This window comes from Carassius auratus, chromosome 14, assembly GCF_003368295.1.
Source record: "Carassius auratus strain Wakin chromosome 14, ASM336829v1, whole genome shotgun sequence".
In the NCBI taxonomy this organism is placed as follows: Eukaryota; Metazoa; Chordata; class Actinopteri; order Cypriniformes; family Cyprinidae; genus Carassius; species Carassius auratus.
In genome coordinates, this window is record NC_039256.1 from 10,540,156 (window position 1) to 10,560,702 (window position 20,547).

At 38.2% G+C, this 20,547-nt stretch overlaps 1 protein-coding gene across 1 annotated transcript in view; it reads left to right on the plus strand.

Annotated features, from left to right (window-relative positions):
* The first annotated feature begins 4,704 nt into the window (after positions 1 to 4,704).
* The window catches only part of LOC113113583 (glutamate receptor 3-like), a 101,629-nt gene continuing 85,786 nt past the window's right edge, over positions 4,705 to 20,547 (plus strand). The window contains exons 1-2 of the mRNA XM_026279859.1: positions 4,705 to 5,056; positions 5,513 to 5,671. Of these exons, the coding sequence (XP_026135644.1) occupies positions 4,978 to 5,056; positions 5,513 to 5,671 (238 nt within the window). The 5' untranslated portion in view covers positions 4,705 to 4,977. The remainder of the gene's footprint in view (positions 5,057 to 5,512; positions 5,672 to 20,547) is intronic.

Sequence of the window (20,547 nt, forward strand, 5' to 3'; positions counted from 1 at the left end):
CTTTGCACGTTGAACACACATAGGCCACAACTGGACCGCGTTAATTGCGTTATTTTTTTTTAACGCGTTAAATATTTCAAATTAATCGAATGCGTTAACGCGCTAATTTTGACAGCACTAATATATATATTAAAAAGTGTTTAAAAAAAGTGTAAACAAATTGTTAAAAAAAAAAAAAATTATAGTAATGAACAACCTGCAGTTTAATGTTTGCATTTCTTTCCCTTACTGTACCGAAAATGAACCAAACCTTGACTTTAAAACTGAGGTACGTACCGAACCGTGATTTTTGTGTTCCGTTACACCCCTAATAAATAGGCAACGGGAGAACACGTCATTCATCTGAAGCTTTCTTCCGAAGCATGGCAAGGAGCGAGAGTCTCATTCCCTACTCAGGGAACCATGGTTACAATCGTAACCTGAGACGTTCCCTTTCAAGGGAACTTTGAACTGCGTCCCCTAGGGGTCGCTATGGGGAACAGTATACCCACACCACCATGCTGAGGGGAGTGCAGGCCAGAATCATGGTAAACACTAAGTACCAACTCTACCATTTCCATGGGAGTTGCCCCTGTGATGTTAGACGACTGTTGGTGACCTTACCCCTTACGGCCAAAGGGCTAGGCTACATACCCACCTTACTCGTTAGTGACTCGGCCCAGGGTAAAGCTTTAGTCCGGACCATCAGTAAGTTGGTTACTATGAACAAAGAACCAACCAAAACATCATAGGTCCAGCATGGGAGACTGTTATGCAAGAAGTTCCCACCTAACCTTGGTCAGGTAGAGAGCTGGTGGTTACAGGGGAATTAGGAAGGGGAGGATAAGGGCACATGTAAAAATCCCCAAAGAGAACGAGTAGTTACTAAGTATCACTGTGATTCGGACAAGAACGCTGATGCCTCATCTGGATCACATCCCCTAGGTCTTGCCTACCTACCGGTGACCCACGATTCTTTTTACCCCAGGTGGGGGAGGAGTGTGAGTCACGACACTAGCCTTCTCTGCCCGTCTCTGATCCTCAGATTGAGATGTTCCAGGACCCCTATGTTGTTCGGGCTCAGACCTGGACCTTTGTGGAACGAAGGATCTGAAAGCAGCTCAGCGTGCCTTTTCCTCTCGATTACAATCTCAATGGAGGTACGGTAAAGTTCGGAAGGCTAAACCTGAGCATCGAGAAGAAAGCCTTTTCTTTCTTCCCGATGTCTAACAGGTTCACCCACAGATGTCTCTCCATTACCACCATGGTGGAGGTGGCCTGCTTGGTAGCATGGAGAAAGGGATCTTTGGTGTGGTGCAGCTTGGCTTCCTGATCAGGAGAAAGGCCCTCGCCTTTATCCAGGTCCTTTAGCAGATCAGCCTGATATGCTTGAAACTCTGCCATGTGTGTAATGAAGCAACAGCCTGGCCTGTTGCTGCATATGCCTTGCCATTTAAGCAAGATGTATCCTTAAGGGGTTTAGATGGCAAGGAGGGAGATTAAGAGAGGACGTCTCCTCCACAGAAAGAAAGCTCTTTCTACAGGGTGGCATCATCTCATAGCCGCTTTTGCGCATCGCCTCTATGTCAGCATTACTCTTATGCTGAAACCGATGGACGTGAGAAGAATATGGCCTCTTCCATTCCTTTTCAATCTCTGCAAGGAGATCAGGCAGAAATGGAAGACTCACCTGAGCTGAAAGGCTATGGTCAGAAAGATAACGCTCGTCGAGGCGACCTTGTGGTGTTACTTTGCTAGCGCACTTCCATGGCAAGTCCAACTTTGCCGTGGCACGAACCACAACCTCCAATAGCTCTACATATGCAGGGCAGGAGGATTGAGAAGGCTCAGCCTCAGCTTCTTCGCCATCCTAATACATCTCCTGCTCTTCCTGGGTAGAACCCAGCAGGGCACTAACATCAGTATTGGAAAGTGTTAAAGATATTAAATCATTCTCACAAGGCTCTCTCGTCCGCCGCCCACGAGCGCGAAAGGGAAAGTCCCTCTCTAAACTCGTCAGCCAGATCCACTTGTGATCCCCACGAGCTCATTCTCCTCCGTGCCTCAGCAGTCCTGGGTCCTGAACCGCTGGAAGCAGATGGCTGCCCTTTTTTTCTTTTTTCCTCGGAAAGAGAGAAGAACGAGTGTGGCGCTTTTGAAAAAAGAAAAAACCCTCACAATGCACGCAGATTGCCTTCTCAAAGACATCGTGTGAGTGCTCTTCACCCAAACAAATGATGCAAAGATTGTGTTTGTCATCGGGTGTCAAATAATGCACACACGGATGCACACACTGTCTAAATGCTTGCTAGTAGTCGCCATGTGAGACTTGAGAAACTCGCTCTTACCAGTTCTTTCAGATGCATGTTTCAAACAGAACAGTCAGTGAAAACTAAGAAGAGAATGACATGTTCTCCCGGTGCCTATTTATCCATAGCTGCGCCAGTAGTGACGTCAGGGGCTGTCGCCATCCAACTCGTTGGTGTTTTTTTTTATGTATGCTTAAGACACGGGTCTCTACCAGGTGTTCCCCATAGCGACCCCTAGAGGACGCAGTTCGAACCCACATACAGAACATTCAAACAGAACAGTCAGTGAAAACTAAGAAGAGAATGACATGTTCTCCCGGTGCCTATTTATCCATAGCTGCGCCAGTAGTGACGTCAGGGGCTGTCGCCATCCAACTCGTTGGTGTTTTTTTTTATGTATGCTTAAGACACGGGTCTCTACCAGGTGTTCCCCATAGCGACCCCTAGAGGACGCAGTTCGAACCACAGAGGATAGACAATGCAAGGCTATGAGTTCCTTATTTTCATAAAATAATGTTATAACAGATGTTGAACTGCATTGGAATGGTGTGCTCTCTCTCTCTCTCTCTCTCTCTCTCTCTCTCTCTCTCTCTCTCTATATATATATATATATATATATATATATATATATATATATATATATATATATATATATATATTATCATGAATTGGTTTGTTGGGATAGGGAAAAGTTGCATGCAGTTAAACAGTACACAGACTTTCACAGTACTCACTTATGTAAATACACAGTATTGAACACTGTAATATAAAGTACACTCCAGGGCAATCTTTCCAGATCATCAATCTACAATAAACGAAATTACATATCTGGTGTCGAATGTGTTCAGCACCATGGACAGCAGCCAGGCTCAATAATAGCTGGTATAGAAAAGGCTCATCGCAACAAAACACAACTAGGTCTCTTTGATGTGTCCACATTTATTACTCACTTAATTCATTAACACTATTCAGCAGTCTGTGTGAAAGACTGTATTGTGTTTTGTGGCGTTGACACAGTGCTCATTATTGCATTCCGTCTGCCATGTTATTAATTGTCAGTCCACGTGCAACATAATGGGCGTCTTTGGTCATCGCGTCGCTTCTCTTGTTTTTTTTTTTTTTTTTTGACGCCTTGCGTTTTAATGTGACGTGTGACGAACTTTTTGAAAGGCACATCGACAATGTTTCATTGTGTTGCATAAAAAACGATTTTGTGACAACTGGCGATCTGTGCACGCATGACAGACCACCGTACTGTTGGTCCCTGTGTTGTTTAGACACCCACTTAAACACCTTTAAAATCCCTTTGTTTAAAGCCGTTTGCTCTCTTTAAACCCGAACTGTAACATGACTGCTTTACTCCACGTGGTTGTTAATCTATCGCTTCAACGTACGACGCTACGGTGAACGATTCCTAACAAAGCGATCAATGGTGCTCAATTTAAAGAGCTTCAGGTTACGCGTCAGCGCCTTCCTAAACAATATCATACGGTCTCCACGTGACCCCATCTGCACCGAACGCTAATGCCAGCAGATCCAGTAGCCTATCATTGTGACAGCGTTTGGTCTGTCGCGTCGGTCACTGATGGCCACATAGAGTAGATTGCGTGATAATAAATAAATGCATTGCACTCGCCTAAACACGTCAAAAGGGTTGCCTGTCACATATCAAATGTTGCGTTTTAAGACAATTGCATGATTTGAACCCTTGACATGGTGCTGCTAAGGAACTGAGGTCATTTAATATGATATAAGCCCGTGGGTTTATACTTCTACTAGAACTACTGTACTTCTCAATGAATTTTGATTCTTTCATGACGTCTCAACCAGATGCATGTTCTCGTGATAGTGAGAATAACCTCAGGTAGAATGCTATTACATTAGGCCAATAACTTAGACATGTCTAGGTTTTGCAACTCAAGACCAGCCATGCGTTACATCATGTTAAAGTGCTTTATATTATTTAAAAGTGTACACATCAGTCAGTGAATAGACGATGTCTGCCGTAGCTTATAATAGCTCTATTAAATGTACTCAAAATAATTTATGAAAAACGTCTGCTTTGCAATGTGCACTATGAATGACGTTAATTATTTGAATATATTAGGTCTATAATACAACAGAGCAATTGTATTTGCTTGCAATATACAGTAGGCTATATTTATTTATATTATAATGCATTGTAACGTTTTATGGGCAGATTTAACTGTTTATTGTGTGTATTAAAAAAAGCATTACCTTCATTACATTACTATTTAAGTGTTATAATGCATTATAAATGTGACTCCGTTAATTCGTGAACAAATCTAACCACTGTACTATAATGCATTATGAAAAACCTCTACAGCGCATGCACTAAATCTACAGACTTCATAGAAAGTGTTACCAAATCTCCTTCTTCTTCAACGTCAGTTCAAGTTTGATCAGTATCGCCCTGCTGGTCCAATTGGAGGATCCGCTCGCACTCAGCCTGAATGTGATGCTCTCAGTCGCCTCGACCATCTTCTCTCTCTCTCTCTCTCTCTCTCTCTCTCTCTCTCTCTCTCTCTCTCAGTCTGTCTCTCTCCTCACATGCAGAAGAATTGTTCTCCATGAGTCGCTCCTCTTCACTCACGGCTGGATTTGTGCGTTTATGATTCTCCTCCAACAGCTCGTTTTCTAAGGCTTTATTCTTGAGGCAGGAGAGAAAATGGCTCAAAGCGCGCTGCTTTTTTTATTATGGCTATTCGGCACATCTCTCGCTGCCTTCCCCAATCAAATCAATATCGGTGAGTCCGTCCGGATATGCCTGACTTCTTTTGGCTTTGTATGTCGAGGTTTAGATGCATGTTTAGGTGATATATGAAGACGGTATTATTGCCCGCGGTATCATAACTGCACTAATGCAATCTAAGGAATCAGCGCCTACCAAACAGAATTGTCATACATAATACAACGATTATGATTATATCTATGCAAAATACAAATAAATCAATAAAACGTCTTGGTTTTCCGCTTTGCAGGCATATCAGATATCAATCGCTTTTCATAAACTTAAGGGAAAGTTCCTCTCTACGAATGGAGGCGAATCGAATTGAGTCTGTGTATAAACTATGTTGGAACAGATTCATAAATGTGTCTAAATGGATCTGACGTTTAAGCCAAGTATTTAATATTCATACTGTTTTAAATAGCTTGAAATCTGTGCATCCTCTCTGATTCACTGCTGTTTGGTCTTCATAAAGGTGGGCTCTTCATGCGTTCCACCGTGCAAGAACACAGCGCTTTCAGATTCGCTGTGCAGCTCTACAACACCAATCAGAACACGACTGAGAAACCCTTCCATCTCAATTACAACGTAGATAACCTGGAGTCCTCCAACAGTTTCTCTGTCACTCATGCATGTGAGTACTATGAGCTTTTACCTCGATGCTGCTTCATATCACACTGACTGAACGAGAATAATTGCTGGAAATCTGTGCAAACATTTCTAAGAACTGCGATACTCATCATCTTTATCCATCAGTAACAAACCAGTTAATACTTTGATAGATTTCAGCTTAATTCAGCAATGCAAAAAGTGGAGAAACACTGAAGCAGGCTGTTCTGCAGTGATGAGTTTCTATTACCCCATATATTATCCCTAAATCTTGTAATGATCCGATTGCTGCTTTCAGTTGTGCACCACCTATTAACATCAAGCCACATTGTGGACTTCAGATTAAATGTATTCATATTAAATAGATTGATATTAATGATAATAATATGGCTAACAGTAGCACAAATCTTAACGAAAGCAAGGCATACAGTGAAAAAATGTGAGTAAAAAAATACAAGGAAAGAACAGATACAGCTGAATTTAGAAGCCAGAGTATCATGACACAAAGATATGTGTTTTCAGATGAGTTTCGAGTTCGGACAGGGTAGAGAGGTCACAGAGGGACTGGCAGAAGATTTTATAGTTTCAGGCTATTTTCATGTTTTCTTCTCTGCAAAACTTCTGATATTCATCAGAATTCTTGCTTTTGAAAATGTCAGTCTTTGTGGTTTGCTTTAGTGTTACGCTTGCTAAGTACATGACAAGTCGTTTTGTATTTCTGCTTTGATGTTTCTGTGATTGAATCCCTTTGTAATTATGACAGTTCTTTTGTGGCACCCATGCTTGTCCAGTCTGATATATGCAAGTGAAAGTGTTTCAATAAGAGTATGAGCATTCAGCGATAGAAGTGCTTTGTGGGCACAGTCATTCTGTCTGTATTTCTGAGTCAAAATCACTTTGAATTCAAAAGCAGATTCCCTTCATAACACAGAATAACCCCAGCACTGTAGAGGTACAGATAGGTGTGAGGAAGATAACATAAATAATTACACAACCTGAGTTTGTCATGGAATTATTGGAGGAACACAAACTAAATATTTTGGTTTTAGGAACTGAATATTATCTACTAGGTTTTGTAAAAAAAAAAAAAAAAAAAAAAAAAAAGGAGGAAGGTTTGTATGATTCAGTGAGGCTAAAATAACAACTGAAAAATAATCCCAAACCTGTAAGCAACTATTTCAATAAGGTCAAATATCTGTCCCCTTATTTTGATGTTCTATGGCATTTATAGGTACATTTTTGTAACTTTCTTTTTAAATGAATGAAAACTTTGTTGTAACTCTTTCATGTTAAAAATAACAAAACTACTACTGCAGAAGTAGCGCAGAAGCAATATATGAAGTGGCATTTAGATGTATTTACATAGACTGTTTAATGCAACTCAGACATGCCATGAGTGCATTTACATTGTGAAGTGATTACAATATTAGAAATATGAAGTGTTGTAAGAGAAAATACACTAAATAAGATAGTGAAATGCCAGTAGATGGTGGCAAGTCATTGTCTAAATGAGTGAGTCATTGATTCATTCATTCAACTGATTCATCCAAAACAGCTCATTCATTCAGGACCAAAGGAAGTGACTTTACGAAGAGGTCACTGCATTATAGGCATATGTGTGTGAGAGAGTATTTCAATTCATTGTTTTACTAACCTTTCCACCCTAAGGTGAAAAAAAAAAAAAAAAAAAAAAAAAAAAACCTTTCTATTATTCCGGTTCCATTGCATTTAGAAATATCCATATATTATGAGATTTATCGACCAGGCCAATATACACACAAACCATTTTCTAGGATTTTTGTTAACAGGCGAGGCCTATAAATGTCAGATAAACCAAAAGTACACCTGTCATTGCTTTACAGTAATATGCATTATTATATAAGCATATTAAGTATGTTGCAGTAGCTTTCTTTTGCTATCTGATATCTGACCGTGATGTCCAGAAATATTATATTATAGGATATTTTCACTTCTTTAGCACATTCAGTGAAGCTCCCCACCAGATGCTGTAACTCATTCACACACTTTTGTGCTGATCTCATCCTCAGCACCCGTGTGGATTTGTAAACCTCTTATTGCTTCACTGCACTGACTGTCATTGAAAAAAAAAATGAATAAAAACCTACACACAGACAGCCAATCAGACTGGAAGTGTCACGGTGGGGGTGGGACTGTGGTAAAGGAGGTGCAGATCTCCATGTTATGTTGGCGATCACATACTAATGAGGTGTCTGCACTTAGAAGAGCATAGGTGTGAAGAAAATGAGTGAATAAATAATAGATGCATTTTTACAGTGTAACAGTACATGTCCCTGCATTGAGGAGCACATGGCTGGGGAAAAGGAAGCTGTAATTTAGCAATAGAAAATAATTAAAGGAGCGCAGCTGTCCTGAGAGCCTACTTGCAAACATTGAGAAAATGACTCAAGACTGTCTATAACATCTGATTCATTATCACTTTTTAATGCCAGTGTCATGTTTAAATCAGCTACAAGCTGTTAGCTGGCATGACAATCTTACATTAAACAGGGTATCGGGAAAAAAAAAAAAATGTGAAAGTGACATGACACATGGCCAAGTATGGTGACCCATACTCGGAATTAGTGGATTTTCTCAAACTAGTTATGACTATTGGCTAACACTTTATTTATTGGTTAACTTGTTAACAATAATGTTAACCAATTTTTGATTACACATTTTAAGTTCTAAAAAGTTGTAGCCTGTGACTGTTACCTACAAGGCCTAGGCTACACGGTTTGGGAATGGCATGATTTTTTTTTTCCATTTTTGAAAGTCTCTTCTTGCTTACCAAGGATGCATTTGTTTGATCAAAAATACAGTTAAAAATGTGAAATGATGTTAAAATAAACATATTCTATGTGAATGTTTTGTAAAATGTAATTTATTCCTGTGATGAAAAGCTGAATTTGCCGAATTATTACTCCAGTCTTCATCTTTAAGAAATCATTCTCATATTCTGATTTGCTGCTCAGGAATCATTTCTTGTTGTTGTTGTTGTTGTGCTGCTACATATTTTTTGGAAACCATGATATACTACCATTCAAAAGTCTTGGGTAAGAATAAGAAAAAATACATTCAAATATTTTTGGCAATGATCAATGATGCATTAAATTGATCAAAAGTAACAGTAAATACACTTATAATGTTATTTAAAAAAATGTTCTTTTGAACTTATCATTTATCAAAGAATCCTAATAAATGTAATCTAAAAATTTAAATTTAAATATTAAAATTAAAACTATATCACAGTTTTCAACAAAAATATGAAGCAGCACAGATGTTTTCAACATTGATTATAATTTGATAATCAGCAAATCAGCATGGTGCTGAAAATTCACTGGAATACATTTTACAGTATTTTTACATAGAAAAGGATTTTATCATAGAAAGTTAAAAATTCTTGTGAACAGTCAACCTATTGGATAATCACTGATTTTGTTGGTTAATGATAATTAGCTTCATACAAAAGCCTGTAGCTAAGTTAAGTAAATTATATTCTTGTAAATGTCAGCACACTTAATTACAGTAATCCATGCCATTTCCTATGGAAGATTCTTTTTTTTTTTTTTTTTTTTCTGCATCCACAGAGAAACTGTAAAAAAAAAAAAAAAAAAAACCTACGGTAAAGAAGTGTTTTCCATTACTCCTCAAACGTGACAGCTACACTTTTCATTTCACGTTTCAAAAGCAGCATAAAAGATCTGAAGCTTCCTGGATAACATCTTCGAGTTTGTTTAGACGATGGCATGTGCTAAACCCATCACATTCATTTCTAGGTACTTTCCTTTTATCCGTGTGGCAGAAAAAACCTGAGATTTGTTTAACAGCAAAAATTCAGAAAGGATATTAGATTAGTGCATAAAAAACTAGATTCATTTTCCATATTCTTTCAGGCCCTTATAAGTATGAGCAGTAATAACAGTGATGCTTGCCGTAACTAATTATCAGTGTAAATTAATTTGCTTATACCTTAACATGAAGATGTGTAGTACACAGTATATTCACTATCTATCACAAAATAAGAACAATGTATTCTCCTCAAAAACTGCCTTACCTTTAAGCATGCATAATAGGTTCCCAATATAATTTCTTGGTTCACTTGTCTTTAATGTGAGACCAGATTGGAAATATGCATAATAAAGATTCCAAGTGAGATCTAATGTTTTATGAATAGCAAATCTATGTAAAATTACTTTAAACTCCATGAAACATGTTTCGCCTTGCTTTTCATGCTGGTTGCTCTATATAAAATCAGTGCATATTAATTTAATTTGGTCACATGGGAGCTGATGTCTTTTAAGGTGATTCTATTTAAGGGAAGCGATGTTCCTTCAAGGCTGAAGCGACGTCACACGTCTCTCCCTGTAAACCTTCATTAAGAACAGAGCCCAGCAGCCCACATTCACACAGCAGGCCTGAAACAAAACGCAAACAAAGACATTTGTTCTTTCCTAGTTACTAGCTTGTGTTCAAGGAAACAAGACCCTAGCTGTGTCTTTCTGCCAAAGAACTGACTGTGTGGTGGCTCAAATGTCAGCCCCGAAGAGCATCAGTTTATATTCACTTGGACGGTCAACAGAGAAGATGAATGTTGGAGAATAAGTGCCTTTGCAAGTTGTTTTTAATTGTATTTATTATTTTAGTTATTGTCTGTTTGATATGAGGACCAACTTGCATTGAAAAGCCAGAAAATGGATGCATGCTTTGCTTCTCACAATCATAAATGCTTTTGTTGTTCAACTGATTTGCTGTCAGGTTATCAATTAATAATTTAGGTAATTGCTGTTTACAATGTGACAATGAAGCAAACCAATGTTTATGAATGACTGAGCAAAATAATGAGACTGCTTCTCAAACTGTTCTAGTCAATTGTACTCTGAGATTACATTTTTGGCTGTATAGCTGTTTCTAATGATGTTGGAGTTATGGAGTCTGGGGACATTTTGATCAGGTTTCTGCATTTCATAAGAAACAACATTCTGTGATGGGTCATGTATTACCCCAAACCAAAAGAAATAAAATCATTCTACATAAAAAAAGAATATGTATATATATATATGCCATTGACATTATGCCAGTTTTCGCATAATCATTTATCATATAATATTTTGTCTCTCTCTCTCCAATTATCAAAGGTGATTCTCATTGGTTTCTTTAACTGTTGTGTAAATCATTAATGTGTGTCATCATAAATATAGTACAACATATACTACTTATATAGCTGTTTAATTATATGTATTAAGTTTATAACGTCATACATGTATACATTTATAAAAGCTTTAAACTTTATAAATCTAGACGTTACATACAGTTAAATGTAAAAAGAAAAATAAATACAAATGCACTAGTGTGTGTTTGTGTCTACACACACAGTATACAGTTTTATTGAATTTTGTAGTGAAACCTGAACATTTCTTGACAGGTTTTGTGAGATTCCCCCTGACATCTCAAATGGATCGCCGGGGAAAGAGGCCGGCAGTCAATGTTTTCTTGCATCTTATTTAGTCTTTCATTTTTTACACTTTAAAAATGGCAAATTTTGTTCCTATCAAAAGCTGTTGAAGAACAGAAAAATAAATGCTTGAACGAGCTACGTAATGGTGATGTTTGCTTGTACACCAAAGACAGCTCTGTCAAATCTGTCTGCCACACAAGCACAATGAAATGGCCATCCACTGCAAAATGTTCTGGGAGAAATGCAGGCCTCACCAAAATAATAGAAGAAATAGACTCAAAATGACATTTCACCTCTACTGCCTACTGACTGAGACAGTTTTCTGAGTCACTGAAGTATGTTGAGCACAACAAAGTCCCGAGATAAGGGCCGTCTTTGCCATAGGGAATCAGCTGTGATGTGTACTGTGAAGACAGTATGTGCAATATGGCAACAGTGACGGCAAAGCAAACAGCACATTTAAGCATGTTTTGTTTACATTAATTCAGTACCCAAGTACATTTTGCATTCTGTCACTCCTCACTTTAATGAGATATGAATCTTCCAAGACAGCATACATTATATCTGGGAGAGAGGGACGTCTTTGTATTTGCAGAACGCAGCATTTTTCAGATTTGAACATGCTGCACTCAATACAGCACATCTGTTGCGATGGCAAATATTGACGTTTTATCTCAGTCTCCTTGAGAAGATTTGATCTATTTGTGTTCTGTCCAGTCACAAGTCTGTGTTTGTTTCGCTACGGTGAAGGTAATCCTGCATTTGTTTGCTGCCAAATCGAGTCTTAAGCAAATCCCAGTTTTGCAGTGAAACTTTGGAAGAAAAAAAAATTCACTTTTGAACACTTTGCTTTGTTTTTTGCTACTCACGGCGGATGTATCTGCCAAGACGCATGGATTTTCCTCCCTGCGTGCTGATTTGTGTTTGGGACGGGGTTTTGCTTCTGTTGCTCATTGTAGTTTTTTTGTGTGCCGCTTTTGGGTTTTGACTGCGGTTTTCTTAACCAATCTCTGGAGTGTGTTAAGCACAAAGCATTTTAAACAATGCTTTTACCAAGTAGATAAAACTAGATATTTACCCTCCAAAAACGAGGAAATTGTCTGTGATGTTTGTGAGAATTCAAAACAAACTGAATGCTGTTTCACCGAGATTTCAATTTCTTATTGTGTGCCAGGGCATTGTTAACAGATGAACTGCCTCGGATAGCTTCTGCAAATCTCATTCAGCTTGAAATTACAAATGTACCTAAATCATGAGGTGGAATCCATTCTCTTGATTGGAATATGAAACAAGTTGACCTACCAATGCTTATAAAATTGCTCTTGTCTGATGGGATCAATATAGCCAAATTGGAATCAAACTGCTGTGCATTGTTTTGCCTTGTGCTTCTCTAAGCAAATAAGCACAGGCTCCCTGAGATTGAAGTTTTATGAGATGTGCTTTTGCTGTTTCACAAAAAAAAAAAAAAAAAAAAAAAATGTTTTTGCTTGTCACGTCTGAGCCATACTATTCCTGATAAGACAGAGCAAATAGCCTCAAGTATATTTGACCATGTCAAAGTCCATTAGAACAAAGTCAATTATCCTGACTGAGCTTGTTGTATTTTGCAGGGGGGGGGGGGGTAAATAGGCATTTTTGTTGCTTTTCTGTGTAAGTCAAAGTTATTAAAGCTGTAGTGTACTAAAATATCCGTATACCATGCTAAAGTCAGCATGACATCAAAACTGACCCAATAGAATGAGTCATCTATGCATACATATTTTCACATAATCAAAACGTTATAAACTGTCATAACTCTACTGATGTCACAGTTCCTGCATGCAACACTTATCCCAATTTAAAAAAATGATGGAATAAAATAAAATAATGTCCAACTTTTTTCTGATAAGAGGTATTTACCATTTTGACAATAAACTTGGTTGCAGTTTACATGTCATGCTGCAACTACAGGTATTTCCATAAAACTGTAAACACTGTGTTTCTGTGTGTGCATCCAGTGCCATGAGTTTGATGCAGGGCTGTATGTGTGGCCAACCAGTCACAGAATGAGGTTGTGTTTAGGATCCTATCTAAAAATGGTTTAGTTTGAAAACATTAACACGTCAGACAAGGGAACACATATGCACTGTTGTTTTCCCTCAATAAACTCCTAGTTATTGATAGTAAGACAGTTACTGTAGGTAACACTTTAGTATTAGGGACCAATTCTCACTATAAAGGAGTTGCTTATTAGCATGCATATTATTAACATATTGGCTGTTTATTAGTACTTACAATGCACATATTCTACATTAATAAGCAGCAAATTTGGAGTTTACTGAGGAAAAAGTCATAATTAATGGTTTGTTAATAGTGAAAATTGGACCTTAAACTAAAGTGTGACTAGCAGTTATTGTAGTAGTTATATTTAGGTATTGGGGGATTATGGGATCTAGAATACGGTCTTGCAGAATAAGGCATTGATATATGTTTTATAACTATTCATAAACAGCCAGTATGGTAGTAGCATACATTCTAACAATGGTGAATAGCATTCCTTAATCTAAAATGTTACAAATAGTTAGAATTTAAATTAATGCACAAACAAATCAGCTTCAGTTCTCTGTGACTTTAATTTCAGAACATTAGTCTTTAGAAGTTTATTCCTTCTCCCAACATTTCTGTGACTTACAACGTTGCATGTTAAAGTGATTTTAAAGCTGCTTTGTTAAATTAATTAGTGACACTAGCTAAACAATATTTGAACGTGCTAATCCTCCAGGCAGGGCTTTGGATGTTCTATACATTTTCTTGCCCAAGACTAAGACAGATGTGCTACTTTGAAGTACGGTAGACAAGAGGTGAAAGGGAAAGGGGACGGCGGTAGCTCCCTAATTACTTCTGTTTTCCCATTATGCCATTCAAGGCTTGAAGTCGCAGGTACATTTAGACAAGCAGTTCAAAGGCAAAGAAGCAACATGAAAAGACTGTGGGTGCAGCGTTTCTTTTCTGATGGCCACAGCTGAATTAAAGCTGACTGTGTCTTCCTCCTAGCAACACGAACACTGAGACCGCTGCAGTTTTTTTGTTCTCTTTGTGAGCTTACTTTTCTTGTGTTTGTTAAAAAAACAAATTTGCATTCCTAGGCCTTTTAATCGTATGTCTCCGTCCGCACAAAGTCGTCCATCTTTCATTCTGTCATTAGGCTAATGGTGTGCATCTCCTCTGCCAAGATTTTACATGTGCCTACCCCCTTTTTTATGGGACACGCCGGTTTCTTACACACTCGGCTAGCAGATGGTTATTTGGACACGTCTGTAGTCTGCTCTTTTACTTTTCAGAAAGAGCTACAACAAAGCTTGATTTTATGTTATTCACATTTGCTTGACTAGTAGGGAATGTGACTAGTGGCAGCACACAGAACTGTGGAATTAATGAAGCAATATGAGCATGAGTGTATTTCTACTGAATATCGCAGATGTTGTAGACAAGTAAACTGGTTAGTAAAGCGGTTAGTTCACATTTTGTTGTTTTCATCTGACAAATGCTAGTCCACACTGTGTTTCAGAAACGATCTCCGTCCACACTACTTGACCGAAAATGCATGTGCACTGTAGTATCATGCTTTATAATATACTACGCAAAACAAACAGAAAACTGGAGGCGGCCAATTCTAACCAGTGCAGATTCGGCTACATAAGAAGCTTAAAATATCATCTTGTTTTGATGTTGGGTGCCAGAATCAATGTGCTAGAGGCTCCAATTTGAAATTTTATCGCATACCTGCTGCCACTGCCAGACAAAAATACAATAAACAATTATGACAGCTGTGGCTAAATGCCATAAAACGAGTGGACTGGACAGAAACGATTGCCAAAAATGCTCGCGTTTTCTCTTCTTATCAGAAAATATGGGCGCATCTAAAGATTTCTTATGCATCTCACTACTGTGTCATGTGTGAAATAATGTCTGTGTGCATGTGTGTAAAATAACAAACTAACGATTTATATGCTGAATCATTTGTAATTGTATATAAATTGTTGTGATTGATTGTGGCTCAAATAATAATGGAGCTGTAAATATAGTAAAAATAATAGACCCATCTTCTGCATTTCCTAAAGTCTCGGTTTTCAAAGGGTCGAAAACTCTAGAGTAGTGTGCATGCCACGCGTAACTGTAACAAAAGTTATGGGCTTTTAATACAAAAACACACTAGTGTAATCGTAGCCTGAAAGCCGAGTATGTGAGTGGAGTGGAGTGACGGCCATTTCCCCTCCTCACTCGAAACATTCTGCAATCGCTCAGTTCCAGCTTCACTGCAGGCTTTCCATTCCCTGCTTCAAACCATCCCGGAATGAGACAAATATGCTTTTTGAAACCATAAAGTCTGGTTACAGTATCTAACAGCAGGTGCAAATCTAAGCAAGCCCAGCCTTGACCGACTCAAACCCGTAACACTGGCAGTGTCACGCTCTGCCGCTAGTGCTACAGGAACACACATTATTTGTGGTGCAAAGGGGTGATTTTTACGAATGTTTGACAAACTCTTAATCTCTAGTGAGTGGCATGGTTTCTCTTGACTGTCAGTCAGCAGGACAGCACAGCTTGTACTACGATCAAACTCTCAGCTCCAAAGAGCATATGTAATGACAGGTTGAAAGATGAAAGACTCGACTTGTTCTGCCTCTTTCTTCCTAACGGTCTCTCGCTTTTATTTTAACATGAAATTGTGAAGTCATGTATGACGTTCTCTCACAGATGCCCTTGACAGTCTATGGTATCTTGGCCCAGAGCTGTTCTCATTAGCCAGAGCGTTGGTCCACTGGAGGTGTTTTGTCAGGTCACTCTCCCCCTCGCAATCTAAAGCCAAAAAAAGCAACTTATGCCTGGGTCTCCAGTCAGAATCATGGTGTCCAGCAATCGGGGGAGATCTGTCAAATGAGAGGGAAGATGTCCTCAGGGAGAGTGGACAGTTGCTGTCCCACCATGGATCAACTGTGAATGGACAGAGAATGAATACACGGCAAACATATACACAGTAACTGCGTACTTTACATTGTTCATTCTGGCTTCTTCCTTAAAACTTGTATTTCCTAAAAGCAAACATGAGTGTGCCTTGTCAGTGTACTTACTAGAGCACTGTGAGTGATTGTTAAGGCATTATAATGAAGTTTCTAGGGTTTTCTGGATTGTTTCTAGGGTGTTTCTAGTATTATCACTGGGAGGGGGTGCCTTTTTGCCCAAAAAAAAGAGAAAAAATTTTGATTCTTTCTTATTTTAAGGACCAATTCTCTCTATCACTGGCATATTGTCTGTTCATTAGTACTTATAAAGCACATATTAAAGCATCTGCAAAACAATATTCCAGATCCCTTAATCCTAACCCATACCTACACTTAACAAATACCTTACTAACTATTAATAAGCAGCAAATTAGGAGTTTATTAAAGGCAAAAGCCATAGTTAATAGTGAGAATTAGTTCTTAAAATATAGTGTGACCAAAGCATATCATTTAGCAAAACTTTAGTCACTGTGATTTCATAATGAAATGAACACTAGTGGCAGTAAACCACTAATGACTTGTATTCCTTTCTTCACAAATCATGATTATGTGGCAGATTATTGGTTAATAGCGATTTATTTCCACATGGTTCCTTCAGTATACTGTTAAAATTATTTTACCATAGTCCGTGATTGGTAAACATATACATTTTGACTTTTGCCTCACATATTCAGCTTCAGATGTATGACTTTTCTGATCTATAATCTAATACAAAAACTACAGAAATACATAGATGGTTGGTTCACTTCAATACTTATGAATAGGAGAAACTGCACAGTATGGCAGAATAGTCTTCTAAATGAAAGAGCTGTCTTCTAAAGAGCCAGGTGCTGATTGGTAAAGTCATTGCATCACTGTATCGGCTGTTAGAAGCTCCAGTTCCCATAGAAACCTGAGGCTAGACTGGCCAATGCGTTTTTAAGCACGTCACGACTGCACATGCGCTTTGGCTGGTCTTACCTGAAAAATAGCTTTTTAAATGCTATTTGAGCGTAATGAACAACTTTCATGGGGCAGTTCATTTTAGATTTTGTTGCTAACTTGAAATATTTAATTTAATTGTGAGTTCAGTGAGAATCCCATTCATTTAGATGGACTTGGTCTTGTTTGAGCTGCCCTGAGGCATTGCAAACATGGCTGGTGAGTGAACACTTTCCTTTAAAGGGACTTTGGCTAAAAGGTGTTTTTATCTCACATTTGTTTTTACAACAACAAATAACATTTGCTTTTGTTAACTCTGTCAGTTGGGTTTAGTGTCGGGTGACCATAAACCTTGAGCAACACTCACCAGGTATGTACAACAGGCAATATTGAAACATTGAAAGATTCACAATCATCTGTACTATTATGTACTATACTGTATACTAAATATGAAATATGAACGTTAATGGCATTTTTTTTTTTCAAAACAACGCTAATAACATAGATACCACACTTTAATTCACCACACTATTGAAAACTATCTCCAGAGAGACCTTCATAGAGGTCTATGAATTACTAATTGATTGTTATTGGTGGCAATAAACTAATCTTTTTAGATCTGATAAACATAGCAAGTGTGTATACCATTCAGCGTTATTACCTGTTTAGCATTTGCCCACTACTATCACAGCACACTTGCTTACCTGTGTATGGAGGCTTTATTCAATCTTACATGTGCTGATCAAATCATGGCCATTAGGAGATGATAGGAAGGACCTTCATCTGTCCTCTTCTCCATGGATGTGCTTGAAGAGATTTGAAAGTAGGCTTTGCAGACAAGTGCATTTGATATTCAGCTGAAAGAAACCAGGAAGGATCAAGGGCCCAGAACGATTGGCAATTCATTTGTATACTTTAAGAGGAATGATAGCTTCGACAGAGAACGGTCAAGGGCACAAATAATGTGCTGAAAGAGGATGTAAAAGAGGAAATAAACAGTTAATAAAAATAAATAAGCAAATATAACTCCCTGAAAGCTATATATGATGACTGAAGGCACATTATGAAACTGCTAAATAAAATACTACTGCTGATCATATCTACTAATTATTAAATGATTGCATTAATATTACTGCTCCTCATACTTGGTATTCAGCTCAAAACTCCCACACTTACCCAAATATCATGATCCCATTGCAAGGGACCCCCTTCTCAAGTATAAAGGCAGCTGTAAGTTTAATTATAAAGACCCATTTAAATACATCTAAAATCTGTATGATTTTATAATGACTAATTCAATGTTAATTGAGATATTAATTGATCCAGAAGCCAATTATGTATATCTTCTAATGTCTTTATATTGTCCTTATACAGCCAAAGAAAATCACTAAATTATAATTTGAACATTATATTCCTTGTTTTAAATATTTTTCTACCTACTATTCTTTTTAGGTGGACAGAATAATATCACACTACAGCTCACATGACTCGGAAGTTGTTTATGGGCAGGTGCCATTCACATTTCTTAAGAAAATACTGTAAATAACTAATTTCATTTTTTTTTTTTCATGTTTAAAGAAAAGTCAGCAAACATAAAAATATAAATAAATATATAAATTAAAAACGAAGCAATATGCTGGCACCATGTGGCAGGAAATATATGCAGATGTATGCAGAGCAGTATGCTGGAAAGGTCCCATAGAGACGGTCATTGTTCACGGTCATCAGAGGATGTGGTCCGTCAGTGAATTTGTTGTGGGATGCTGTGGTGTTTCCATGCTATGCAGGCAGGTTTAGATTCGAGGTCCCAAAGTGGCAGCAAAGCAGTCACATGGTAAGACGTTTGTCAGTAAAGGGCACAGCGTAGTGCCCAGCAGTCAAGCCTTCCATAACTTCATACCCTGTCCCTCCACCAATAGATTTTTGTATTGTTTGTGTTGCCGCTGTCCTTGGTCCTGAAGGACTGCCCTTGCCAAAGCGTCAAGATCTCACAGGCCTCGCCATTACATGAGAATAATGACGTCATCCTGTGGAGTGAGGCAGTGTTATGAAATCCGCTATAATTAAGGCTTTATTTCTTGAAGAGCATTATAAAACTCATCACCACTATCTGTTCCCAGAATCGAGCTCTGGAGAGATCCTAAGAGATAGCTTTGGGAAGACAGAGGGCAACAAACACTTCACTCACTTGAAGGCAAATAAAACACAATGAATTTTTAATGCCAATATCAAAGGAAACCTGAGGAGTGTAGTAGCGGTGTCTTATTTATCCTGGTATCACTGGTTCTCGCAGATGTTGTTTGATATAACAGCGGCTTTCAAGTCTCTAGTTGTTTGAGGTGCTGCATACTCCATCCATCCAGTCGAAGTAGCGCTTGTACCGTTTTCAAAAACAAGGGGACATTTTGACAGCGTTGCAATGGTAGCGTCGGTCTGGCAGTGAGCTCTTATTAGATGGAGCGCTGCTCTTATCTACCTGTTGTTTTTGTGGGACCATGTTTTGAGAAGTTATTTTCTCCTAAATCACTTTGAGGCAGAAATCACTGTGTGCCCTCACTGTTATTGAAGATGATATCAGAATGATTATATGACAAGAATGCACAGCTGACCATAAAAATACCCAGTAAACAGAAGGAGGAAATAAGTATAAGAGTAACTATTCCCACAGCCTCATAAAATCTCATTTATGCTTTGAAAACATTTATCTGCAGTGCAAAGCTGCAGATGGTTTATGGCAAACCTTATGTCACGCTCCTGGTTTGCACAATCACACAAATGAAAATGACTTGTTATTATGGACTGTTTATCACTCAGTCCATAATAACAAACAAGAGACCAAAAAGAGTGTTCAATCAGTTTAACCATTTCTAAATGAGCTGCAGGGGCAAAATCATTATCATACATGAGCACAATGCTCCTGAGGCAATTTGTAAAATCGATAAAAATTTAATGGATTTAAAGGACAATCCCAATTTTGAGGTTGAAAATTAAAATCTGGTATGTCATTTTATTTCCAGTTGCATTTTCTGATTTTTTTCTCAGCCTGTTCTATATTTTTCTCTGCCACCAGCATGTTAGGTCTGTGTTTTAGCTCTGTTGTGCTTCTGAAGGTCAGAGTGACGTCTTCAACCACATTTAACACTCCGTGGGCTTCAGCCTTTCACAGGGAATAATGGAAAACTTTTTCTATAATCTACTCTGGTGCACCAGGCCCCTCTATTGTTCCTCGCTCTGCCTTTGTGGAATATGCTTTTATGAGGCATAGGAAAGGCACAAAACATGACAAAAGTCCCGTTTGAATGGAGTGTGGCTTTTAGATGGTCCCCATATAAAGTTTATTATGGAATATGATTTTGGCAAGCTCTCAGTAGTCTCTGTTTAGAGAACACACATACGTCTCCAGACCCAGTCAAGATTAATGGAGATCCCCGGATTGAGAGCTGATCCTACCGATCCCACGGC